Source organism: Oreochromis aureus, linkage group 11 (genome assembly GCF_013358895.1).
Source record: "Oreochromis aureus strain Israel breed Guangdong linkage group 11, ZZ_aureus, whole genome shotgun sequence".
Taxonomy (NCBI): Eukaryota; Metazoa; Chordata; class Actinopteri; order Cichliformes; family Cichlidae; genus Oreochromis; species Oreochromis aureus.
In genome coordinates, this window is record NC_052952.1 from 1,727,904 (window position 1) to 1,755,227 (window position 27,324).

Genomic DNA, 27,324 nt, shown 5'->3' on the forward strand with positions numbered 1-27,324 from the left:
ATACCCAGCAAGACTGCCAGTCTTCTAGCTTGCTTACTTGCCACAAGTGCACTGTGCCACCTACCAACAGAAAGGAAAAATAATGTGCACATTTCCATGAGAGAAATCACGCCTGGACCATCGTTGACCGCCGCATGATTCTAGCCTGCTTTTACATCCAACACAAAAACTGCAGTCGTGGTGCTTTTGATTGTACTCAGAACTTGGAAATTCTGCCTTCTGAATAGGAAGATGTAGGTAACACCAGACTGCAGATGAGCTGCATACAGAGCTGGACTGGGACAAAAAAATCGTCCCCGGCATTTTGACTAGAGACCCGCCCACCATTATAGGAAAAATCATAAAAGCCTTTGAATGAAAATAAACACTGTTGTGACAGTGATGTACACTGTTCTGATGGTATATATGTATCAATCTATCAATCGCTTGTTGTAAGACTCAGATAATTATTTTTTTTTAAAGCGAGACATTTTAAATGAGAATAATAAAGAAAAGTATTTCCTTGTGCCCCCTTTCCCTGTTAATGCCCTACCTGCCCCCCTGGCAACACTTTGCTAGACCCGCCCCTGCACAGTTACCAGCTGTCAGCTACGTAGAAAAGGATCCTGGTGTTATTTGTCTCTCAGAAACAGTTCATAACTTCAACTCATTCATGTCACCTAAAAGGTAAACCTGTTTCTACATCACCTGTTCAGCTCTGATGATTCAGTAAGGACATCTCCTGGTTTCATCTTCATGTTTCCTCTCACCAGATAACCAAACCGATATCATGACCAGCAGCTTTACAGCTGTGGCTCCAGCAAACATCAGCTGATACTAGAAATTAATATTAAATAAATTCTAACAACAGCTGATCAAGCTTAAACTTGCTGCTGTTGTTTAACGCGACATCCGCTGGTTTCCTCTTTCTGGCGCAAAGTGGGCGATAAATAAACAAGAGAGAAAAGCCGATCAGCTGATCATTGATCAGTTTCATGATTGAAGTAGAAACGGAGAGAATGAGAGAAGAAGAGGCAGCTGTGCAGCTTCAGCTTTGTGTCTTTTTCATTGTAGCTGAAGTCCGGGACAAACTGTGTTCCTTTTCACCTCAGTACGAAACGCGTAATATTTTCTCTGAATACCAGACGATTCTGTTTTTAGGGACGGTTGGCAACTCTAATAATTAACCGTATGAACAAAATAAAGTTCAACATCAGTAACACATAGCACCCACCAGCTGTATAGAAACTCCGTCATGCTAGCTAGCACGCAGTACGAAAATGTCAGCATACCGAAAATAAACTCCACCTAAACTTGGTTTATATCTGACTCAGATAGACTGCAGGTCATAACTTCTTACCTGAAGTTCAGTTCACCTGACACGCGGACCGGGCGGCCGCTTGGTCTCTCCTCTTGCCTCCCTTTCCTTCATCCACCTGCTGGCCTCCACCACTTGCTAATGTTATTGAATCTGTGGAGCTCGCGATATCCACCACACGTAAGTAATCGAGTAACGAGCCTATCTAAATCCCAGTAACGAGTAACGCGTTCCTGGTTTTGGCATAATAACTAGTTACCGTGCTCGTTACCACAATAATAACGTAGTTACTGTAACGCGTTACTTAACAACGCGTTAGTCCCAACACTGTATATATGTAGCCTAATTTAAGAAAAATGATTCGGATTCTGCTCAGCTCGTCACACAGCTGTTTCCTGGCAGGAGTAGTTTCACCAACCCCGAGTTAACAATTCAAGTAGGTGGCTGTGAATATAAACAATAGTAAGATTGTTGAACATTTAATCTGTATTGTCACTGTTGTGAATATGTGAATTGCTAAACGAGCCATACTCACCAGGCTCGATCCGTTGTTGTGCTGCAGCTATGTTTTTTAGTATTATGATATGATAGATGAATGTGTCTACCTTGCTAAGAAGCAAAAAAAGAAAATATTGTTTTTCCAAATTTACTGGAATTCATATTAAACAAATACGTAGGACTGCTTTCTTCCATTTCCATAATATCTCTAAAATTCAAAACTAGTTCATGCATTTGTTACTTGTAGGCTAGACTGTTGTAATTCGTTATTATCAAGATGTCCTAAAAATTTAGGACAATTGAGCTAAAATGCTGTAACAAAAGTACTGACAGGCAGAGAGCAGATTCCTCCTGTTTTGGCTTCCCTTCATTGGCTTCCTGTTAAATCCAGAATTGAATTCAAAATCCTGCTCCTCACATACAAGGTCTTAAATAATCAGGCCCCATCTTATCATAATGACCTTGTAGTACCATATCACCCTATTAGAGCACTTCGCTCTCACACTGCAGGTTTGTAGTTCCTAGAGTATTTAAAAGAGCCTCCAGCTTTCAGGCCACTCTTCTGTGGAACCAGCTTCCAGTTTGGATTCGGGATTAAAATGAAAAAGTTTGGATTGCATCCATCCATTCTCTTCTGCTTATCCTTGTCAGGGTCGCGGGGCGCTGGAGCCTCTCTCAAGTTTGGATTAAAATAACACATTCAAAAAGAACAGAACATCAACTTGTTCTTTATTACTCTCTGAAATTGAACTGCTGTTTAGTAGACTCTCATATGCTGACTGGGATTTCCTTTTAACCAAAAGCAACGTTTGACATTTATGCCCTGTTACAGCAGCGCCTGTTTTCACTTTATGTGGTGAAATCTGCTTTATGCAGGTGTAAGGTGCCCTATAATGCAGGAAGAGCAGTCACTGTCATCTCGCATGCTGTTTTTCAAAGAGGAAGTGGTAGAGGACTCAGCGGTACAGCTGACGTTGAAGCTGGAAGTGAAACTGACATTGTTTCTCAGCAATCGCTCATTTATGCAGCAGTTGAAGATGGACAAGTTTAAGACTGTTCTGAACATTGCAGGTAAACAGACCAACCTTGGTTTTGGCCTGATAGCTCTGTTGACAGCGGGAGGAGAGCAGATATTCTCTACAGTGGTATTTAAGTGTCCCTGCAACGAGCTGAACTTTGTCTATGGAATGGTGTTCCTGCTGGTGCCAGCTCTGGCTCTGCTGCTGCTGGGTTACATCCTGAGTAAGAAAACGTGGAAGCTGCTGACGGGTCTGTGCCAGCATAGGGACAAGTCGTTGTGCTGCAAGAAGCTGGTTGCTGCTGGTGTGGTCCTCTTTCAGATCGGCACCTCTGCGCTTGTTGCGCCTTCTACTTGGATAGCTGTAGCTTTACTCAATGGAAACTACTACGAGTGCGCCATGACGGGGACCAATGTGAGCATTTACAACAAACACGTGTGCAGAGATGGGAACTCTGAGGTCCAGTGTGAGAAGGAGCTGCACAGGTTCCCCTGTGGGAAAGGCATTAGTGTATCGCAGGCTGTCAGAGAAGATGTTCTGCTTAATCTCCGAGCTGAGTCTCAGGTACGTAAAATGCTCTGCTGCTTTTCACACTCAACAGTTCTTTAGATCTGTTTGTTTTTTTATCTAAAAATTATCAGTAAACTGAAAGTTATTTTTTCAATAGAACAGCTAAAGATGCCTGTGGGATAAATGCTTTTATTTTCATTGGTATTGTTTATCATATTTTTAATGTTATTATTTGTGTTACTTAATTCTGCAGTGGTTCCCAGTTGTGTTCAGGAGTCAGTTTATGTTCTCTCAGAGTTTTAGTTTACACCCCTGTTTATCCAATCGATCTGCTTTACCATCAAACATCATTGGACCCAGTGTTTTGTTTTGTTTTGGGGTTTTTTCTAGTGTTTATTTCGCAATTTTATTCCCGGTTTGGTTGGTGTTTTGTGTGTGTGTGTGTGTGTGTGCGTGTATGTTAGGGTAAGCAGCTAGGGAAGTATTATGTCAATGAGTTGTCCCCACAAGGATATAAATACACACGTGTGTGTGTGTGTGTGTGTGTGTGCGTGTGTGCGCGCGTGTGTATTTGTCTAGATTTCACTTCTCAGTTTTCTCAGCATTATAAACGGCTCATTTTTCGTTGGACGCACCCTGGCACGTCTACATTTGGGTTTCCACACTAACACTAGGTCTGCATGACTGTGACACTTGCTCACTTGGGTTTAATGGAGAGTTACATGCAGTCATTCAGTGTTTCAGGGTGTAGAGAGGTACGATGTGTTGTCTTCACTCGGTTCATGCAAGAAAATCCTCTCTCACAGATGGCTGTTGATGGACTAAGTGTCAGCATTAATTTCACCAGCAACAAGATATGAGAGAGGTGTTCTGGATTCTCAGAGAGGAGAGCTCTGTACAAGCAATCTACTTTGCGACCCCGGCGTTCTGCAAGCCACACTTTTAGATCCATCCATTCTTGTGGAATTTTCTCTTTCTCGTCTGCATCTAGCAAACAGGCAAAATGTGTGACAAGATAATCCACCTCTTCATCCCCATAATTTGCTAGTTCTTCTCTGGGGTAGGGAAGAGTGCAAGGGTCAAAAACCTTGAAACAAGAGAGAGGCTTTTCATGGAGATTTTTAAATCTGTTGTACTTGTACTTGACTGTGTTGTCAATAATCTTCTGGATCTCTGCACCAAAGGTGTCTTGGTCTGTTCCCTCACCTCTTCTAGCAGGTCGCTGACTTTTTGTTAGCTGAGTTCCACAGTAGCAAATGCTACCATCCTGGTTCGCTGTGAACTTTGTGTCCAAGGTTTTCTGATATTCTCCTGGTTTTGTTTTTAGGCTGAGTAAGCGTGATGTTGTGCTCTCAACTAACTGATTTGTTCGTGTGATGTTTAGGTTATCATGCTGAAAATCAGTACAGCACTTGGATAAGATGGTACTGTAGTCCAACATGAAATGCAGGAAGCGAACAAATTTCTCAGTCTTCATCTCCTGCACCACCCCTTAGCCTTGGCTGCATCCTCGGCTTTGACATCACTTCCTTCTGCCATGTTCTCCATATGAACAACAGTGGGAGTGTAATTTTTTTCCACAGCCTTTAGACATCTCAGCCGGCTTGGAAGCCACCGTGTGCTCTTCAGGCCACTGAAATGTGCCATCTTCTCATTTAGCAGTTCACTTATTTCTGTCAGCTCTCTTCGCTTCTTTGGGGAATAGTAGTACATCTTAAAGATGGTTTTCAGTGTATCTTCAAATTTCACCAGGTACTCACAGCCTTTCACGCTATCCAGCACGGCTAGCTCTAGTTTGTGTGCCACACAGTGGATTGTTATGATGTGAGGTATCCTCTGTTTCAGTCTCCCAGCTACTCCTTTTTTTCTCACCCATCATCACTGCAGCACCATCAAAATTTGCACACACTACTTTCTTTTCCATGTGTCTTCTCTGATACCCATGGTGTTCACTGCTTCATCAATAGCCTCTAAAATACCTGCAGCATTTGCACTCTTGACTGGCTGACATTTAATCATGTATGTGGATATGTCACCATTATCCCTCACATACCTGACGTGAACCAACTCCTGTTCTATTATACCAGTGTCTGTACTGCCATCTGCAAGAATGGATAAAAACCTGCTTTCTTGAATTTTTTCAATCTGGTCTCTTGAAGTTTGTGCTATTGCTCCAATAAACTCTCTGCAAGCATGGTCATTGAGGTAAGTGGAACCAAGATCGAGGCCATTTGCTTTCTGAAGTTTGCAAAGACTGCTAAATTTTGCCAGTGGTAGTTCACTCTTTGCAACATAGTACGTTGCTCTAAACAGCTTTTTCAGGACTTCTTGTTGTGCTTGGTTTATTTTTAGTATGGTTTTGCAATTGGTGTTTGTTCTGGGACAGATGCTGCAGACTGAGCACCAATGCATTTCTTGTGATGCAGAGATTTCTCATGAGTTCTGATGGGTCTTTCCTAAAATTACTGGTCCCAGTAACAAAGGCGCTTGTCGACTCAGAAATCGAGGGAAACTCCCGACACACCCGGCAGAACATGATGTTATTTAGCTCGTCATATTCCAGCCACAGAAATTCTTTTGTCCATGAAACCAAAAACTGCACTTTCTTTTGCCTCGTAGTCTGATTTGTCGTAACTTTTCCGCTTTGTGGTCGGCCTTTCTTTGCCTGTCCCTTCTTCATCCTGACCTGTCTTTTTGGCTCAGCAGAACTAAAATACCCGCGTAAATCCATCTGTCTTTACACATGCCAGCGATTTTTTTTTTTTTAATTTCTGCGCAATCAACCTCTAGCACGTTTAAGCTTGCTGCGGGAGATTTCACTTGCCACGTTTGAAGAGTAAGCTAGTAAGTGATGTTGTGTCCTGTCTGACTATACCATATTGCACCACTAGAGGGTGGTGTCGTGAAATAAGAGGAAAGTGCAGTCGGGAGACTGTAGAGTTAGCCGTCTTAACTATATTCTAACTAGTGATGGTAAATTCGATTCTTTTTACTGAATCGAGTTTTAATGAGTCACTCACCAAAGTTAATCAGGTTTCTTGAGTCATTTGAGTCACTGAGTCAGTTGACCAGAGAGTGCAAAATGTATATTTTCACTCAAACTTAATTTGTTTCTCTTTTAATGTAAATCCTACTGCTAAGATGAATGATTGTAAAGAAAACAACTATTTTTTAGAGCAAAAAGAGCAAAAAAAAAAAGTCTAAAGGAACATTTATTTATTTTTATTTTATTTTATTGGTATTTTCCTTAAATGTGTCAAATATATCTCATCTAAATGTCCACTGAGCTATGAGCCAGGGGGCAGTAAAGTGCCTTAACATTGGTTGCCAACAGTGTTGCCAACTCCTCAGTAAGGAAAATCGCTATCGGCTGTCCTAAAAGTCGCCAGAAGTCGCCAAATGACATCATCGCCTAATTTGCATAATTGGTCATGGTAATATAATTGTAACCTACGTTGTTGGAGAGAGAAATAACATTGTGGAAGAGACATAAAGTGAGTAAAAACGTCCTAAATGCATTTAGAATTTATTTAGAACTACAAATTAAATTTATTTTAGCAATTATTGTTTTTTAAAGTCAGAATTCCAACCCTGCTCCTTTATCCGTGCTTGGACCGGCAAAAAAGACCGAAATAGGCACTCTGGTGGAGTTACTTTGTGTGTGTGTGTGTTTATAAGTAGTTTTAAACCTCGTGATCCACCAAACAGCATAAGAGTAAAGAAGAACTGACTGCGTTACAGTCAGTGCGGAGCAGCGGCTTCGCTCATGCGCGATTCATTTGCAGTTCGGACGCATAGGTGTGAACATCGTCTGCCCTGATAGCAGCTGGGGAGGACTATCCTCCGCCTGTGAGCGCTTTAATGCGGGCGAGGTGCCCACGGCAGCACCCGCTGCTTGTTGAGAGTAAAGCGATACCCACTTTCACGTCAAAAAGTCGTCATAAATAAATCTCCAATAACACCAGAAAAAGTCGCCAGATTTGTCGCTAGTCGCTTAGAAAAAAAAAAAAGTCGCTAAGGGGTCTGAAAACTCGCTAAATATAGCGACAAAAATCGCTAAGTTGGCAACACTGGTTGCCAACCAAGAAGAAGAAGAAGAAGCTATGAGCCAGGAGGGAGGGGTGAGTGAGTGAGTGATTCGCTTATGCTATGATTCAGCACAGCAAGGGAGGGGGTGAGTAACTCAAATGTGCTGTTAGCATGCTAGCTGAGCGATGCTACTGTGAACTGAGGAGCTATTGTCTTGATGCGAGCTTCTACTCAGGGTTTTTTCTTCCAGTTCAGAGCAGAAATGTTTTTGTTAAGAAACTGGCTGTTGTTTTTTTCCCCACAATTTTAATTATAAGCTAGATATATTTCTACTAATGGAATTAGTTTTCTAACAGCAACAGGGATGAGTCAGTGAGTCAGTTGCACTTGTGAATCATGATTCACGAGTCAGTAAAGTGATTCTCGAGTACTGACCGATTCATTCACGAATCGAACATCACTAATTCTAACTGATAACTCGATGCGTCTCCCTGTTACCTCTACGATGTAAAGTTATGTGCTGCATTCATTAAAGAGCACTGTTCTTTGATGAGGACTGGTTTATTACCTGTCGCTGCTACAAATGATAACAGGATTGCCGAGGAATTGGTGCGCAATTAATCGTCACTCACCATTCAATACTGCCACTCTCTATACACAGTTTGCGCGATCACAAAGTGAAACTGAAGGTAAAAAACAAGCGCAAATTCAAACGCGATTTCAATACGGCACATATTGACAGAGGCTCATCGATGCCAATGACATAATTACTCAGCTACATTTGCGAAAGAAAGCAAAGGCATTGTCATATATTTTCCCTTCCTATGATAGCCCGACGGGCAGGGCTGAGATAGATTTTGGTAGCCCGACTGGAAATATCGCTAGCCCCGGGACGTCGGGCTAGCGATTTTGCGAGCCCTGCACTGATATACAATTACAAAATGTACCAGTGTTCTGTTGTCATTTGTAGCCGTTAACTTAAAGAATTTTAGAAACCTTTTTCCCTTGTTATTTTTTATTTTGCTTTAATTTCCTTGTGTGTGACTAAACGGTAAAACTGCTTTTATTATCTCTATTACCTGTTTACTATTTACTATAAATACTGTCCGTAGATCCTCGGTTGGCTGCTCATCACTCTCATCATGTTGACAAACCTGCTGCTCACCTGTGTGGCTCGGTGCTCCTCCCCTATTAGCTACCTGCAGCTGCAGTTCTGGAAGGCGTATGTGCACGAGGAGAGCAATCTACTTGATTCCTATACAGCTAAGCACGCCAAAGTGTTTGCTGAGAGAAACCTAAAGAGCTTCTTTGAAAAGACACCACCTGAAAATTTCATCACACCATCCAACCGAGACTGGGAGAAGATCTCCTCTCTCTACAAGTTTACCACCAAAGATAACTACTACAGCACTTTGCACCGATATGTGGAGAACTCCCAGGAGACTGACAACGGGATGATGAGGCTGACTTCAATCAAGTCAAACGAGTCTGTAGAAGATAACCCAGCTGTTCTTAGTTTTGTAGATGATGGGAGAATGCCACTGTGAGTCACAGACTACCCACATTCAACTGTGAAAAGGTGTGAAGTAAAGAAGGACCTCTATAAATGCTGTTAACTTTGTAATTTTGAACAGTGTATGAAATATGCATGAAATAATCATTTGTATGCTTAATATTGTAGTTGCATAAAGTGGGGCAGTGAAAGGATAGTGTGCAGCAACTTTGGTATCTTTAGATTATTATGTATTTCCTTTGTCATGTGAGTCTTTAGTTTTTAATTCCATGTTCTGTTTGCAGACTCGGGAGAATCTGTCTGATCCTCCCGAGTCTTTCATCCTGTGTGTAGCTTGTGTGTCTGCATTTACCTGCTGCGCTCCCACAGTTAGGGATGGGTATCGAAAACGGTTCTTGCTGAGAACCGGTTCCCACTGTTTCAATTCCTTGGAATCGTTTGCCATTTTGCAAACGATTCTTTATCATTCCAGTCGCCCGAATGAGCGTCACCACGTTGCGGAGCGTCGGAGCGTACCTGGCAGGAAACACGGCGCCTAAGCGGCTCAAAGCGCTCAAAAGTTTGGTTATACTTTACCAGAACGGATGACAACAGGGCAACTTGCAATACTTGCAAAGTAGATATTTCATTAAGGGAGGAAACACTACGAATATGCAAAAGCATTTGCTCACAAAACACGCGATGAACTTAAATGAATGTTTTAATTCCGCTCCGGACTCGTGAATCTCAACCCAGCAGCAGCGGTAACGTTTGCACGTCATCTCCCGTTAATGCGGCAGGTAAATAATCAACTAACAGTGCATATTATGTTAGCGCGATCTGCTTTATTACAAAACCTGCCATTACTGTGCATTTAGGTGACCATGATGAGACAGACAGACAGAGTCTGGCTGGCGCTCGCTAACAGTTGTCGCTGCAGTCTACCGTTAGCGTCTCTTTTCAGGCCCGAATGTCACCGAGCAGTGATTAAGTTTGTGGTCAAAACCTTGCAGCCATTTGCCACAGCAGATGGTAAGTGAATGTGTTTAATTGTAGGCAGGGACATTACTGGATATTCTTGTGTAATTGCTACAGAATAATTTATGTTATACTTTGTTATTGCTACAGAAGAATATTTATTTTATTATTTTACATTTACAATTTTCCCCGGGGACCCTGTGACACCCCATTGAAGAGCCGCAGGCTGTGGATCTCTTAAGATCTCACTGTTGGGTTTGTAAGGCCATGTTACTCCTAAATTTCTATCTTGTTCAGAGAGAAGATATAAAACAAAATTCTAAGCTAATCGACCTTAGTGCTCTCCTTTTTAAAAATAAGAATCGATAAGAGAATCGATAAAGAATCGAATCGTTAAACAGAATCGAAAATGGAATCGGAATCGTTAAAATCTTATCAATACCCATCCCTACCCACAGTACCTCCTATATTCTATTAATAACCTCTTTTCTAACCTTTTAAAAAAAACAAGCGCGTCCATGCTCACAGGTGTACACACGGGTGCTCACACACACAAACTACACCCTTTTTGGCTCTTACCTCAAAGCACACTGTGCGCTGTCGATCTTACGTGCTGCACAATAATGTCTAACATTTAGTATTTACTGTCATATTCCCATAGATCATTGTGATGTTGTTTATTACTCTCGTTTTCTTCTGCTTGCTTTCTTCTTTCTTTCTCAACAGGTGATCCAGGTGATCGATATATGTATTTTTTGTCTGCTTATTCTGTTGGTTTTGGTTTTTGCCCTTTTTCCCCGTCCCTCTTCCCCCGCTGTTTTTCTTTCCTCTTTCTCTCTCCCTTTCCTTCCCCCAGTCAAGTCTGTCCCGTATTCAGCAAGTGAAAATAAAATAAACAATAAAGGTGAATCAAATGGACCATTACGGCAAGGCTGGGATGGTCAATTTGGTAAAGTAAATCCGTTGGGCATCTTTCTTCGCCTTTAGACAATAATTCTGATGGCAAAAGAACCAAACGGGACAGGTTAAAAAGAAAAAAAAAAAAAAAACCTCTTTTCTTTGACTGTCCTGCAGAAGTGTAAAGAAAAGAAAAAGCACATATAGATGAAATCTATTCTAACATTTTGTATCACTGTAAACATAAAAGCATGGATGTTAAGACCTTTTAAGTCCCGCAGGAGTCTAAATTTAGACTTGTGCAAGAAATGTATGTCCTAACTTAGGTAGTAACCAGAAACTTCTGCAACCTTCCATGCCGTTCAAGTTGTTGTGGTATGCATCGAGCAGACGTGTAGTTAAATTTCTCGGGAGGTGTACGTATGGTGTTAGTTATAATGTAGATCTGACACAGAAGTTGAATTAATGTGTTACGCTCGTCTCTCCTTAACAACGTGACATCAGATCTCCGTCACATTAAAACTACAACTACACTGTGGCCATGAAACCTTCATCTTTCATGGCCACGGTGTGTTTTATAGAAGTCGTATGAACGAGAACAGGCAAAGGTTTCCATTTCACTGATTATTTTGTTGAGAAATGTGGGGCTGAAAGTTTACCTCTGATTACAATGATGAGAGAGTAAAAGGTCTGAACATCCAGCCTCTTATGGTTACAGTAACACAACCTGTTTGAACACAGTTTCTCTATATGTGCTTTTACTAATAGTAAATCAGCTTTATTCTTAATCAAAGATATAATCAAAGTAAGTCTAATTAATATGATGGATGAGAAATGCAGTTTGAGTAATTAATGCCTGAACTTTTACTGTGACTGGTTTGTGTGTGTTGTGTGTGCTGGGGTTCGTTGTACCAGTGAGAATTTATTTTGGTCAGAATTTGGTCAGAATGACCAAGCAAATATTCAGAGACAGTATTTTAATATATGATTTAATAAAAGAAATTAAACTGAGTATATTATGACTTAAAAAACAAGTTCTGAAGACAAAAAGTGAGTGAAAATGTAACTGAAGTAAAACAGTATTAACTGAGTGAAACATGAAGAATTCATTTGTGACTGAATGTTCATATGTGATGGAATTAATAATAAAATATGTTAAGTACAACACAGAAGAGGAGGAAATGTAATAAAGTGATTATAAAGCTTAAACTTTGTTTTAAATCCTATATTTGAAAAGGTCAGAGAAACGAGGATGGTTGATGGACATCAGGTGAGTTTTCCCCTGTGAAGAAAACACCTTGAACTTTGTATTTTGTAAATATTGGAGTCCTGGAGACACAATTCACACTTCCTTATGTTTTCACTGTTTGTACGTTGTTTCACTGTAAATAAACAAACTGTCTCGGTGCCCATCCCGAGTCCTGCATTTGGACTCCACCAGAAAATCAGACATCATGACACACGGTTTTTCGAAAATAAATGGTGAATGGACTGGTTCTCTACTCTTCCTGTGCACTCAAAGTGCTTTTTACAATTTGCCTTCTCCCATTTCTATAAACATAGTTTGTCTAAGTACGTACTTTCTATCTAAACTTCACAAACATTCACACTTGGATTGCTGAGAAATGTGGGGTTAGTATCTTGCTCATGGATATTTGGCATACAGATCAGAGCAGTCGGGATTCAAACCACTAACCTTCCCACTGGTAGATGACCTGCTCTATCTCCTGAGCTACAGCCACCCCACAATTATAACTAGTACTGTTACTATTAATAGTAATAATAAGAAGAATAATATCCGTCATCCACTAGTGTGAGTGTGGAAACGTGCCTCCCTGCATGCCTTCTGGCTGTTGTAGTTGCCAAGTGTTTGCTCATAGGTGGTCGACTGTCTGTGAGGGTTTCTCTCTATTTTTGTAGAGACTTTGCTTCACAATATAAAGTGTTGTGAGGTGACGGTGCTATATATAAAAACTGAATAGAATACTATCCACAAAATGCACGTGACCCAGCTAACTGAAACTGTGATTTATTTCCTGTTGTTGTCAAAGCACAAAGGGTAGTGGCTTTATTTGCAGAAGTTCATGTTTTTACAGGCGCTGAAGGACCCAGTATTGGTTAGTTTGCTACTGAGTGACTGAGCACCAAGCCAGGCTTAATGTGTTTATGATGTCACGCAGCATCAATTAGCGGCTGCTGGTCACCAGAAGGATCATAACCCGTTTGTTTCATGATGCACCTTTGCAGACTGACCTCTGATTTACAATAATGCCCAATGTCAGTAAAGATCCAGTATATATGGAGCTTTTATTAGGCACTGAGAGCATCAGGGTGAAGGGGCTGTCTGTACCAATACCCCCATGAATGAGGTGGTCAGGGGAACAATTTTAAAAAACGGGGTTCATCCTGCTCTTGAGAGAAAATACCATGCTCCAATTAGGTGGTACTCCCTCTACTTTGATTTCAGACATATACAACAAACCAATATATACATGTACACATACTTGCATTTACATGTACAAATCTGAATATATATGTATGTACATACACACACGGATGTGCTCAGACAAAAACAAAACAAAAAAATTAATTAAAATAATAAACAGAATCTAAATTACATGAAATGACAATCATTAGGTCTGAAATGGAGTAGGACGAACTTATACATACTTATGAATCCCTGCCCCACGCTCAACACTCGATTGACTCACCATATTCAGTGTTACCCCAACTTCCCCTCATCACTTACCCCACATAATAAAGACAGACTGAAGGACATGCATAAACATAGCTACAGTGATACATATAATTCAGATACAATTTAGCATAGTTATATATACTATCGGTTATCAAATTTATCAGTTTCATATTCCACCAGAAGCACTTTTTGAAACCTCTATGTACTGAATAATGCTTGAACATTGCTGTAGGTCCACAGGAAAACTGTTCCACAGTTTTACTCCACAAAACGTTTTAACCGTTGTCCGTGCTTTAAAAGTCTTCAAATTTAATTTTCCCCTCAAATCATAGTCCCCTTCTCTGTCAAAAAACATCCTTTGTACATTTCCTGGTAACATATTATATCTATTTGTACATCATTTTTGCAGTTTTTACATTTTATAAGATCCATAAACTTCAGGATTTATAATTCTAAGAAGATAATGTTAGTGTGGTCTCTAAATTCTGCTTTAGTAATCATCCTGATTGCTTTTTTCTGAATTTTACATAATGGTTGAAGTGAAGTTTTGTATGTATTTCCCCAGATTTCCACACAGCACTCAGAATATGGCAAGCTTTGAAACATTGTTTGAAAGAAGATGAATTCAGCAGCAGTTAAAAGAGAAATCTTTTAGATGGATGTTCGGACTCACTATACTCACAAACATCCTGTGCAACCTTCTCTGAATAAAGCTGAAAATAAGCATGAAACTTAAAGTGGAACTGAATAAAAATCATAAAAGATAAGAAAACAGATGAATACAGGTTCAATAGTTCAATGTTTTGGGAACATTTTAAAGTTTGAATAGTTCCTGCAGCTGAAAGTGTGTGGAAGTAGTTAGAGTTGGAGGTCGAATAGGACAGATGTGGCTTTAAACATTCTTTTGTTTTAATAGGTTCAATATTTTAGCAAACTTCTAAATAAGAAGCTGAATGATGGTTTTTCTGGAGTTCGCTATATTACCAGATATATTTGCTCGTCCTCTTTCACATGCATATGAATCCATGGGTTTAATATGATGTCGTCCCACTCTCTGCAGCTGTAACAGCTGCAACTCTTCTTGGAAGGCTTCACACAAGGTGTAGGAGTGTGTCTATGGGAATTTTTCACCGTCTTCCCGAACTGCATTAGTGAAGTCAAATACTGATGTTGGATGAGACTGTGTGGCTCGTAGTCTCTACTCTGATTCATCCCAAAGGTATTCCAAAGTGTTGAGGCCAGAACTCTGTGCAGGCCAGTCAACTTCTTCCACACCACGCTTGCTCATTCATGTCTTTAACAGGCAACAGGAGGGGGATATTCCCAGACTTTCCCAGTGTTGCGGGAACTTTGTGTGAAATTGTCCAAAGTTTCTTGGTATGCTGAACCGTTAGGAGTTCCTTTCATTGCAGCTGAGGTGCTGCACCCAAATCCTGAAGACGTCCCCACATCATAATTCACCCTGCACCAGAGGCGGAGGCAGACAATCGAAACACCCGGGGCTTAGCCCTAAAGGGTAGTATGCATGTGGGATTTTTTTTTTGTTTGTTTGTTTTTTTGTTTTTGTTTTTTTTGGGGGGGGGGTGACTGAAAGATTAATAGGCTCTGTTTTGAGTTTTGTTCAAAAAAGAATGACTTTATATAGGAAAATATATATCACATCTGCAGGACACCTTAAACTACTTTTTTTAATTAAGCAGCAAGGCAGAACAAAGTCGGGGCTGTATCAAGACACGCGGACTAAACCCCAGTTCAACCAGACCCAGAACTGATCTGGAATTAAAACAGGACTACAACAGTTCAAAATCAGGACTACTTAGGATTTAACCAAAACAGAACCAGAATCAGAACTAGATGATAGTAACACTAAAAATCATCATAGACCTGCACTACACTTATTTTTTAATTCTACCAAAGTCCACTATTTAGATTCAGAAAAGTTTATATAATTATTTAGCCTTGTTGTGCAAACAAGCCTGCATAACTTAATAAATATAGAATTTGAAAAATAACAAACCTAAAAAGAAACACTAGGTACGAGATACATGAGTACCTATGATACGGTCAATGTTCCCTCTAAGCTGCGCACGTGCGCAATTGCGCACTGCTGGCACGCTCTCTGCGCACAGAAAATCTGCGTTGCGCACAAAAAAATCTAACCTGAATTGAAATTAAAACTTTAACAATCCTGTTTTGCAGTGTTAGTCAGTGAGTGACTGGCTGCTCCTGTATGGGATTAGAACGATGCCACCTTATCCTGTAGTCCAGCCAATAATGCGATTCACATTCGTATATACGCAGCAGCCAATCAACGCCGCTGACAGGCTATGACAGCGTCCTTATGTGCCGACACGGTGTTTTAGCTGGCAAAGCGGCGTGGCTGATGTGCAGTGAAGCCACGTTAATGACAACGTGTCCAACCATTGGAGATGTGAGCAGGACAGACGGAACAACTGACGGAAAAGTGTGGACTTTATACCAGTTTTTAAATTGTGTTGATCGCCACGTAAAACCAGAGTTATGATAAAAATATCTGCAATGTTTGGTTTTCTTCCTGAATACTGTCGTTGTTTATATTTACCGCGGAAGAACGGTAAAACGGCGTTTTATAAGGAAAACGCTCGAAAGCACTCTCCACCTGTGAGCAAAACAAAACCAAAAACCCCCACCCTTTCCTATTGGTCGAAAAAAGTACCGTGTCGACCAATCAAAAAATGATATGGCAACGTGGCATCTAGTTGTTAAGAAACGGGGAAGTTTTAGGAGTGACGGCGGTGTTCTGAGATGTGAGAGATTTGAGACGTTTAGCGCTTAAATCTTGTGTAGTTAGTGTGTAGTTAGTGTGTAGTGTAGTCAATAGTTTTGTTGTGTGTGTCAGAACAATGAGGCGGCTGCTGAATGTTACAGGTGTTACAGGAGTGATACATCTCCTGTTGTCAGGCCTGCAGGTATCAGGCTGTTGTTCTCCTTTATCTCATAGTGGACAGAAATTATTTTTTGGAGTGGCACAAATAATTTGTGTGGCATCAGATTTGATGCAGAACAGCTGATTGTTCTGTAAATAGTTTGAAATGTTTATTTAAGAACGCCTTGGCTGCATTAAAAAAAAAATAGCTGCAAAAAAACTTTGTTGTTTGCCAAACTGAGTTTGGAGTTAATGTTATTTTTACTTCCAATAGTGTTAACATACTACACAGGTCATGAACAAGATTTTTTTTTAAAATTTTCATTGTAAGTGGGCTAAAGTAGTTTAAAAGTAGTCTAACATAAATGTAAATGCTGTAATTTGATTATTTTAATAAACCATGTAACTTGGATGGATTTGATGCTGGCGTGACCACAGTGCACACGTCTGATGTCGCTCACAGTGGTCCAAGGGACGCTCAGGGAGTTTGTGTGTTCGCTCAGACACATGAAAAATTAGAGGGAACATTGGATACGGTGATACTTTTGGTAAACAACCATTTGACTAACATGTGTGTCTCACCTGCTCTTGTTCCATCTCTGTTCCTCTCTCCCTCTTTGTGCTGACAATCATCAAATATACAGTTGAAACCAGATATTTATAAACTCTTCAGATCAAAACACAAACACGTTTTTAATTGTAACATCAAATCAGACTAAATGTTAATTTTTTTAGGTTGATAAATATAAAAATCATATTGTTAACTTTAAGAGTAAAGAGAGAAATTGTCTATTTCTTAATTGTAAATGGCACCAAATTGTATTCAAAATTGAGCCACACTTATGGAGCTCCACAATTCTTTTCCTGGTGTTTTGCCTTATATGCATCCCCAGGTGTGCCACCAATTTACTCACATGGACTCTACTAACCTATCAGAAGCTTCTTCAGCTCAGAATGGAATCGTCTGGAGTGTTTTTATTAATGAACAATAAACTTAGTGTATATGTACTCCTAAATATGATGAAAGTGATAGACAGCTCTGTCTCTCTTTATTCTGACATTTAACTAATTCAAAAGATATTTCAATATTTATTTATCCAGAACAAAACAAGTTTACTCTAAATTGATGTTGTACAGTAAAAATATTCTTGTGTTTTCCATAAAGTGTATGTAAATATCTGGTTTAAACTGTGAATATACTGCTGTGTATTGAAATTCCTCTTGTTTTGCAGAGAAATATACTGAACAACATACAAAACATATAAAATAACATCTACCAGAGTTTTTCTTTGAAAGAAGCTCCTTATGTCCATTCTTGTATATCAGTACATTACTGAAACACTATTTAGCCATGGAGGGTAACAACTGAAAATATGAAATAAACACACATGTGAGCTAAGACTCTCTAAAGAAACAGCGTTGTTGTTGTTCGGCTTTTCATTTCGCCATTTGTTGATTCACTCGAAGAGCAAGTAACATAATATGGGTCAAGTGATCAGTTTATATCAATCTTTCGTGATACACCGTCATATTTACATCATTTGTACAGTACGAATGATTTGCTTTGGTACCACTACCTGGTCAAACTTCAGTTCTCCGTCTGCCTGGCTGCGCTTCTCCAACAGCGCACTCGAGGCAGCAGCTGCCCCGCCCCCTCGCTCAGTCGCTTAGTGTCTGAGCTCGGATCATACCAATATTAGGGGGGATTTACGCACAGTCGTAAATTCCCACAGTGTGCAATATGTGCTTCGGATATTGTGTGTAGTTTTTGTTTTATACAGTTGTCAGCCAGGCATCTAACTATGAAAAAATTACACTCCAAAAGACCCCGGGCTTCTGAAAAAACAACCCGGGCTTAAGCCCAGTAAGCCACCCCCCCGCTCCGCCACTGCCCTGCACCAAACTTTACACTGGTGGCACAATGAAGTCAGACAAGTGGCAGCTCCCTAACCCAGACACGGATTGGATTAGTCTGATTTGTCACTCTACAAAACTTCCACTGCTCTAGAGTTAAGTGACGGCATGCTTTACACCGCTCCGTCCTGTGCATCGCATTATTGGTGATGTGGTTCAGCTCAGCCATGCAGACCTTTTCCATCAAGCGCTCATCAAGCCACATGAGGTTTGGAGGTCTTTAGGGACTGACTCTGCACACTATGGGTGTCACCATCCACTGAACCCCACTCTGTGATGTTACGTGGCCGAACCTTTGTGGCTGCCTTGCCGAGGTGCTTGATTTTATACATCTGTGTATAAAAGTGATTAGAACACCTGAATTCACTGATTTGGATGGGTGACCAATATAATGTATATAATATATGTGAATGCTGAAAGGTTTTGCTCACACTGGGTGCTGCCTGCAATCTCAAAATAGGGTGGATCTGAAGGTTCTGTTATTTCAGTTGCCCAAAAAATGAATGAAAAGCTAAATATTTTAAAAACTACAGTCAGGGAAATAATTATGTGAACTCTGCTGATTTTGTGAGTTTGCACACGAACAAAGAAACGATCAGCCTGTAACTTCAGTGGTAGATTTATTTGAACAGTGGAAGATGGAACAATAAGCAAAAAAATCCAGAAAATAAGTTATAAATTAATTCACATTTTCATGAATTATATCTTTTAAAACAAGCAAAATAGAATAGAATGAGACGGGACTTTATAGCTTGACTAAAACAGATCAGTGATATAAATTAAACCTGATGAAAAACCTGCACTGGACTAATGTTTGTATGCAGAATGCCTACAGTCTGCCAACAGATCACCCCACCACCTGATACCACATTTCCTGTCCACACAGGTTTACTTGATGGGTTTCATGTTTAATTTACATCACTGACAAAGATGTAGGCATTCTGCATACAAACATCAGTCCAGTGCAAGTTTTTCATTTCACACTTAGTTAACACTCATTTTCTAAACAAAAATGCGAGCTGCAGGAATTGTTGATGTGTTTTATACATGAACAGATTTCTCAGTGTGCAGCATTAATGCACTGCAAGCTTCAGTCCTGTGGGACAGGAACAGAAAAACCACATAGATGTTTGCAATTCCCCCGCACGCTTAAGTGCTGACTGTCTCTCTACTACAGACGCCGCTGGTGTGTGCTCTAATAACGTGCTCTTGTGTTGCTGCTGTGTACCGTGTGTCTTCCCACTTTGCATGTTCTGTCATGTTTTTGCTCCTCAGATAGTTTCAGGTTACAGTCTGGATTGCATAATAGTTAAAAGACAACCAGAGTAACTGAACTAACAGGATTTTTCTAAAAGACTGACTCAACTATGCTGGTGCTAGGGTGGGGTGGGGGAGGGGGAGGGGGTGGGGGTGGGCAGTAAAGATGGATGGTAAAAGAAAAGAAAGCAGAGTTTAACTTTTTCACCTTTCTTTTTAGTATCGACTCTTCTCTGGAGATGGAATTGATATGGTAATAAAAGAGGAAGTGGGAGAGAGGAAGTGCAGCCTCACTGAAGGAGGGGCCTGCAGAGAAGATAGAACGCCAAAGGGAGGGGCACATACGGGCTTGGCAGATGAGTTTGGTCTGGCTGTGGAAAACAGCACAAAGGAACTGACTCCACACTCACACTTGGCTCTTTCACTTGCAGCTCTCTGCTGTTTCACTCGGATTTATTGGCCGACATCATGGATAACTTCCAGGGTATCTTGCGTTTCCTCATGAACCAGAAAACCACAATTGGCTACAGTTTCATGGCTCTGCTGACTATAGGCGGGGAACGAATTTTCTCCATGGTCTCCTTTCAGTGTCCCTGCAACCACGACCAGAACTTTGCTTATGGCGTGACATTTCTGCTGGGACCAGCTGCAGTGCTGCTGATCTTTGGTATTTTCTCCAGTACCCGCTTTTGGAGGCTCTACACTGGGTGCTGCCTCAATCCCATGAAGCTTTGCCCCCGTGGGAACTGTTTCGGCTGCCTCAGGGTGTTCATGAGTATTTTCACCGGGGCCTGTGTGGCTCCTCTGATGTGGCTCTGTGTGGCTCTGCTCAATGGAACCTTTTATGAGTGTGCTGTTAGTGGTCTTGATGATAATCTGGTGGTCGATCTCTTCTGCAAAAACAAGACACTGAAGTGTCGTGAGGAGCTGGCCCGGGTGCCCTGCGACCGCTCTAAACTGTCTAGCGAGGAGCGCATGGAGCTGCTGCTGATGTTCAGGGCTCAGTCTCAGGTAAGATTTCATAGTGATGTCGGGAGGGGGATCATCCTAAGATCCAACATTACAGACTTGAAATATGGGGTTTGATTGATTAGTATTTTGCTGTTTGCTTGTTATGGTTATTATGAATGTAGTGGGGTTTCTAATTTAGTTTAAACAGCAGGCCATCATTGAAAACTGTCAAGTAATGGCACAAAGACTGATCATTTGTGTTAGACCATTATGTTAACAATGAACAACTCAGGTAACTCAGGTGTAGGCAACTCCAGGCCTCAGGTTTTAGATCTCACCTTGGGTCAGCACACCTGAATCACATGATTATTTCATTAGCAGGCCTCTGGAGAACTAGCTGCCAGAAACTTTTAGTAATTCAATATTGGTCATTTATGGAAGTGCAGTCCTGAATTGCTGCACTGGCTCTTCACGTTGCATGTCTAAATAATGAAATCAAGTTCATAAATTTTACTTCCAGCTTTTTCATATTTGCATGCTCTGACTGCCAAATGCTTCAGGCTGTTCTCTTTGTGTTTAAAGGAAGTACAAAGAACATAACTCTCTGAATACTGCATCACTGCCAAAAACAAACAAAAAATTGGGGCGTTCTTAGAAATCTGTAAAAGAGACTAAATTACTCTAGTAATTGAGGTTTGTGCTTCCAGGTATCTCAGTGTGATGTATTCAATTGTTAGTCTGACGGTGTCTGTTGTCCCCCAACTGTCCTTTCCACCTTATAAATTCTCTGCTGTCCACTCCCTAAAGACAGTCTGAAATTGACAGCATCATTTGTGTCTGCAGATTCTGGGCTGGTGCATTATCATTATTGGTGCTTTTGTAGGCCTTCTGGGTACCTGCTACAAAAACTGTCGCTCCCAAGTCAGCTACCTGCAGCTTAAATTTTGGAAAAGCTACGTAGACAAAGAAAAGGAGCGGTTTGATGCCCTTGCTTTAGAGTATGCCACCAAACTGGCTGAGAGAAACCTGCAGAGTTTCTTTGAGAACAAGGCACCCGATCCATTCCCGTTTCCCAACCACAAAGCCTGGGAAGAGATCTCTGCATACTACACGTTTTCCAGGAGCGAGCAGTATTACAGCACCCTGCAGAGGTATGTGGAGAAAGCAGAAAACATGAACCTTCCACCAGAAAAGAGACCCGTCATGGACGTAGAGGACGGAATAGAGATGAACTAAATGGGATTTTATCTGGAAAAAAGTCATTCAGATATTCAGGGAAGTGATAAATAACCAACACACTGCATCGTGATTGTTGCTATTCAGCACTGATTTTATTGAATGTGCAAGTGTGACTCAGGAAAAAGCCTCCACAGCTGCCTCTTTATGACAATGCTGCCCCCAGTGGTTTAACCAAAGACTAGTATGAGCACATGAAGAGCATAACCACTTTAAAATCAAACAAACCCACTGATGCTGCCTACCTCTTTTACACTTCATGCTTTTGAGACCTTTTATGAATGTCTTACTTTACATTTTCACTTGATTTAAACACAAAAAACAGCCGTGTGCCATTTGAACACTAACAGTAACAGCTGTAAATATAGTGTATTGTTATAACAGAGGGTGATCTGTAAGAGTGAGAGGAAAAGAAGAGGGCCAGAGGAGGTTTTTGGGGAAGGGTTCCTGTTATAGAAGAGGGTGCAGGCTGTAGGCAGACCAACCCTAACAAGAGCTGCTGAACGAAGAATTGCACTAAACTGCAACAACACCTCTGAAGACACTTGCACTGCAAAGATCCTAGTCTGCGGTGTCCCCAGCTTCAGTGTTGCTCTCCCAGACCACAGCAGTGCTCTGTGCTCCACAGACAATCTCCATCATGGATCTCAGCTTCCCCAGGAAATAGATCCTGCTCATGCCTCTGTTGGTCTCATAGTTCAGCTTGTTGTCAGTGTGGATGCACAGGTACGTGTTCTCTGCCAGCACATCAACATCCATGATAGACGTGGACCTTTCACCGTCATCCACGAGCACTCTGTAAGCCTGACACACTTTTTGTTTTATTCAGTTTATGTTGATCATGTAACCAATAACCAAACAAATTTCCCACGTGTGGGACTAATAAAGGTTTACCTTATCTTATCAATATACAGAAGCTCTTGTATGAAAAATGAGAAAAAAATAAAATAAAACAATAAACTACAAAATAAAAAACTGTACAAAATAAAGCAAAATAACATATGCACCTTTTCTGATTGAGTTTACATACCCAAACATGAGTGGGAAAAAGTGCATGCTTATTTAATCATCACTAATTATTTATCCAGCTTCCATGTTGTTATAAACTTAAGTAATAACAACAAACATTCTCCTGATTGCACAGAATATAGTTCGCACATTAGCTTGTTCCTACAAGTCATTCACAAAACAGATGTTGATGAAAAATTCTGAATATACATAGAAACTAAATAAACGAGACATTTACTGAAATTCAGCATCTTTATGTCACATGAAGACTCTATTTTAAACTGCTTCAGCTGTTCCACAGTTTCACTCCAAGCACTGAAACACAAACATTTTTCCAAATAGAAACATTTAACATGCAGATGCATAAAAAAGAAAACTTAATTTATAACTTTGTACTTTCAGACAGAAAAAATACTTTGAGTATTTCCTGATTTACTTATTTTTCGTTCTGAATTACATTTGTGCTGTCTGGAATTTCACTAAATCTGCACATTTCACAATTTCAGGCTGGAAAAAGAGTAAATCTGAGGGAATCTGTATAACCTGCATTGTAATGATTATAAATTTTGTCTTTCACAAAATTGTCCTTTACAGATTGATCACGCTTGTCTTTTTAGCATTAGCCTTTCTGAAGAGCGTCCTTTACCTTTGCTCAGGTGTTAAAAGAGTCCTCATTGGCCTCTGTTACTCTGTTACATTCTCAAAAGAAATACTGTACTAGACTTGACACCACCAAGAGCCTGGAAGATCATACAAACAACTAAAGTGTCAACATGTTCTCATCCCAAGGCGCAACATGCCAACAATTCTGTTGGACTCAACTGAGAACCCGAGCGTCTCATAAGGACGCCAAAGGTTACCTTTTGCGTTACAGTGAGACGCCTCGGGCTGTGACAAATGGTCAGTATGTTACGCGTTTGGAATGAGAATGCTCTGGAATGGTACTCATGGCCATTGATCAGTAGTCGTTGATCATCACTACACACAACCATGAATAACAGAACAAAGCTCAGTGGTAAACTGATTCAAAGAGGGAGATGTTGCAACTGTTTGAACACTGCCTCTCTCTTCCCACTCCCACACCCACCCACACATGGAGGCATTCCCCTGCCCCCCGTCCATCTGTGCCTCACATCCACATCCTACACATCCACATTACTCACACTCTCATAACACATACAGGTAAAGGTGATAACTTGCTCTAGAACTGTTTTTGTGAACACTATCCTTAGTGTTTTATTCTTTTAAAGATTTGATGTTACACGTATATATGAGAGATTGCCATAAAACTTTTTATTAGTATGTTATGCTTTGAAAATCTGTTTTTCTTACAGTGTGTAATTTTTTAAATAAAAACTTTGTTCATTGTGTTTGTGCCTGATCATGTATTGTTGATAAATAAAATATTTAATCTGGTATTTGTGTACTTTGTGGATAATGATTAAAAAATAGTCACATGACACTGATGAGCACAGAGGAGACCTGACCTGAGTCTGCATGTAAAACAGGAAACTCCACAGCAGTGGCACTCCTCTGTCACAGCAACATTTATTCTTTGTTGTGTTACTGATCCAATGAAACAAGAAGAGCTCATGTTACAGCACATTTCTGCCATCCTGTGTTCTCATTTGGTATATTCTCCTAATAACTCAGAGTTATTTAATAGCTAACAAAGTTTATTTTAGATCATGTTTTTAAATCAGATTGTGATCTTAGAAACACCTTCATAGCACGAATTTTAGAGTCATGTGTAAATATTGTAAAGCACTGTAAAATCGAATTAGTTCCCAGAACTCAAAAAACTAAATAAAGCTTTCCTAAGATGCCTGTTAGGACAACTTATTCATTGCAGGTATGCAGACCTAAGAATAACTTGATGTTTCAGACTGTGCAGTACTAATGGTTTACCCACTGACAAACATTAAAGTTCTACTAAATTAAAAAACTTGTGGTAAAAATTTGTGGTAACTTACTTTTTAAAAATCACATTATGCTTTATCATCCTTGACATTTCTAGTACAACACTTATAACTAACAATAATAATAATAATAATAATAATAACAATAATAATAATAATAATAATAATAATAACAATAATAATAATAATAATAATAATAATAACACTGAATGCATGATGTGTATGATTCTTACTTTAACAACACTTTTTGTAATGATGTTAAAATCAGCCCAACTTTTATTTTTAAACACAACAAAGTATAACTGCCAACATACTGGACACTGTTCTGCTGAACAACAAACAATTATATTGCCATCACTGTTATAATCTTACAATGAAACAAAGTCTCAGATTAAATTATTCTGAAAATAAGTTTCGGTTTACCGCAACTTTGTTTTGTACTTACATTACTTATATAATCAAAATAAAATATATTTATTGTTCTGTCACAAGTGCAGCCTCTAATTTAAACAACACATTTGTTTTCCATTCCAACACAGCAGCTGGAATGTTGTATTATTTTAAGGATGCTTGTTTCCAGTCCAGGCATTACTGCCTGAATGACTGTCATGGATCGAGGTGATCCAAATGTAGGTGCAGAAGAAAGTCTTTAACTTCCCTTAAGTACAGTGGCAGTGGATGTGGGTTGGAGATGCAATGAGCTTGAACCTGCAGGCGACCATCTTCACTGACCACACCATCTGTGACGGAGGACTCATCTCTCCTGGTGTCCTGCAAGCAAACAATCATATTTTTTGGAACATGAACTTAATTGCTTTCTTAAAACATTTTTTCTGCATTTGGTATAGAACAGACTCCACTTTAGACGATCTCAGGCTCCCTCCCCACCGGAGAGATGACATTCAATGTCCCACTTGTCAGTCTGCATAGCCCTGACCACCACCCAACACACAATAATGTCATGAAAGCATCATTTTAAAAAAGGGCTATGCAAACATGGCCAATAACTTTCATTCTAATGATGTGCAAAATGATTTGTGCACAAAACAAATTTCACTTTCAGAAACTTGCAGACTTCAGTATATAAGTCTGTGGGATATGATCTTTGCAGACCAAACTGTTGTTGTTTGTTTACCTACACAGCATGTCTTGTAGAATTAACTGTGGTCACCAGCAACAGCATAGTGCAGTCATATCTCAAGTCTAATAACAGAAGACAGGAAAAGATCAGTAAAGAAACAACTTCCCCAAACCAAAGCACAAATAAAACAATAAGTAAAACAGGCTGATCTAAAGTATGATTAAAGTTCAGCCTGATTAATATAAATGTTACTGACAATAAATGTTTAAATGTAATTAAACAGAAATGATCGTTAAATGTAAAAGCAGTTTGCTTATGTTGTAACATAAGAGTTTTCAGTCCCTCCAGGCCTCTGGTTACTGAGCCATCTGGTGCAGTGTTGTTAGGCATGAAAGTACAACACACAGGTCCAGCAAGACCAGAGAAAAGACTGATGTGAGATACTCAGGATCAGATCCCAGCAACCATGTCTGAGATGAGCAGCCGGTCACAGGAGAGTGACATTAACTGTGAGGCTGCAAAACACCCTCCAGAGTGAGGAAAACACCTGGATAGTTAAGTGAATATGTTACTGAGAAGGAGGATTGTGATCAAATACTCACTAACATGGATTATTGTTACAGAGCAATGTGTAACATACCAAACATTCAAGGAAGCAATGACTTATCTAACTCAGAGAAATGGGTCAGTGCAATGAATGAGGAGATGCAATCACTAAGAGAAAACAACACATTTACTTTAACCACTCTGCCTGAGGGTGAGAAGACGGTGGGGGGAGGGGGGTGGGGGTGGTAGATGGGTGTATGCAGTCATAAACAATGTTGACAGATCAGAAAAATACAAGACACGATATGTTGCTAAAGGATCCAGTAAGACGATGGACGGAGATTATGAAGAAACATTTTCCCCTCCTGCTAACCTGACTAGTATCAGAGCGTTGGTGCAAAAGGCAGCACAACAAACATGCTTTTACATCAGATGGATGTTAAAGCTGCCCACCTACACGCACCGATAGACTGTGAGGTATTCATGGAAAAATCAGAGGGTTATGACGTGAAATCTGACACAAATGAAAAATGGTGTATATATTTTGAAAAAGTCGCTGAAACAATCAGGCAGAAATTGGAACATGGATATCTGAGTGAGAACAACTTTGTGCAGAATCCTGCTGACCACTGTGTTTACACAAAGATGACAGAAAAGAAGAAGGTGAAGGTTTTCATAATATGGGTAGATGACCTGATCATAGCTGCCAGCGACAAAACTAACTGTTGAGAAGAAAATGCTCGCAGCAAAATTCATAATGAAGGATTTGGATAAACTGAGACTTTTCATTGGAATAGATTTTGACCAGAGTGATAACTGTGTGAAAATGTCACAGAATATGTGGAAGAAATACTCGAAAGGTTCAACATGCAGGATTGCAAAGAGACACTGACAACTTGTGAGCAAAAACTGAACTACGCTGATGGTGCAGAAAGATGAGTGATGTCAAAAGACACAGAGAGGCGGTGGATAGTCTGATCTATGTGGCCACATGCACTTGAGTTTTATAGTCAGTAAACTGTCACAGTGTTCAGCTAACTGAAGACCAATGGACTGCAGTAAAACATGCACTAAGATATTTGAAAGGGG

At 40.2% G+C, this 27,324-nt stretch overlaps 2 protein-coding genes across 3 annotated transcripts; both read left to right on the top strand.

Moving 5' to 3' along the window:
- Positions 1 to 2,770: 2,770 nt before the first annotated feature.
- calhm6 (calcium homeostasis modulator family member 6) lies at positions 2,771 to 20,031 on the top strand. 2 transcript variants are annotated; one of them, XM_039619279.1, is made up of 2 exons: positions 2,771 to 3,378; positions 19,715 to 20,031. In XM_039619279.1, exons 1-2 carry the CDS (start codon positions 2,818 to 2,820, stop codon positions 19,997 to 19,999), a joined length of 846 nt encoding a protein of 281 aa, XP_039475213.1. In that variant the 5' UTR covers positions 2,771 to 2,817; the 3' UTR covers positions 20,000 to 20,031. The 2 variants fall into 2 exon arrangements, with proteins under 2 accessions (XP_039475213.1, XP_031593322.2); XM_031737462.2 differs by lacking the exon at positions 19,715 to 20,031 and adding an exon at positions 8,466 to 9,229.
- On the top strand, positions 19,938 to 24,107 carry LOC116318450 (calcium homeostasis modulator protein 5-like). Its single transcript, XM_031737456.2, has 2 exons — positions 19,938 to 20,505; positions 21,289 to 24,107. The coding sequence occupies exons 1-2, from the start codon at positions 19,963 to 19,965 to the stop codon at positions 21,679 to 21,681; spliced, it is 936 nt and encodes a 311-aa protein (XP_031593316.1). The 5' UTR covers positions 19,938 to 19,962; the 3' UTR covers positions 21,682 to 24,107.
- Positions 24,108 to 27,324: the final 3,217 nt, after the last annotated feature.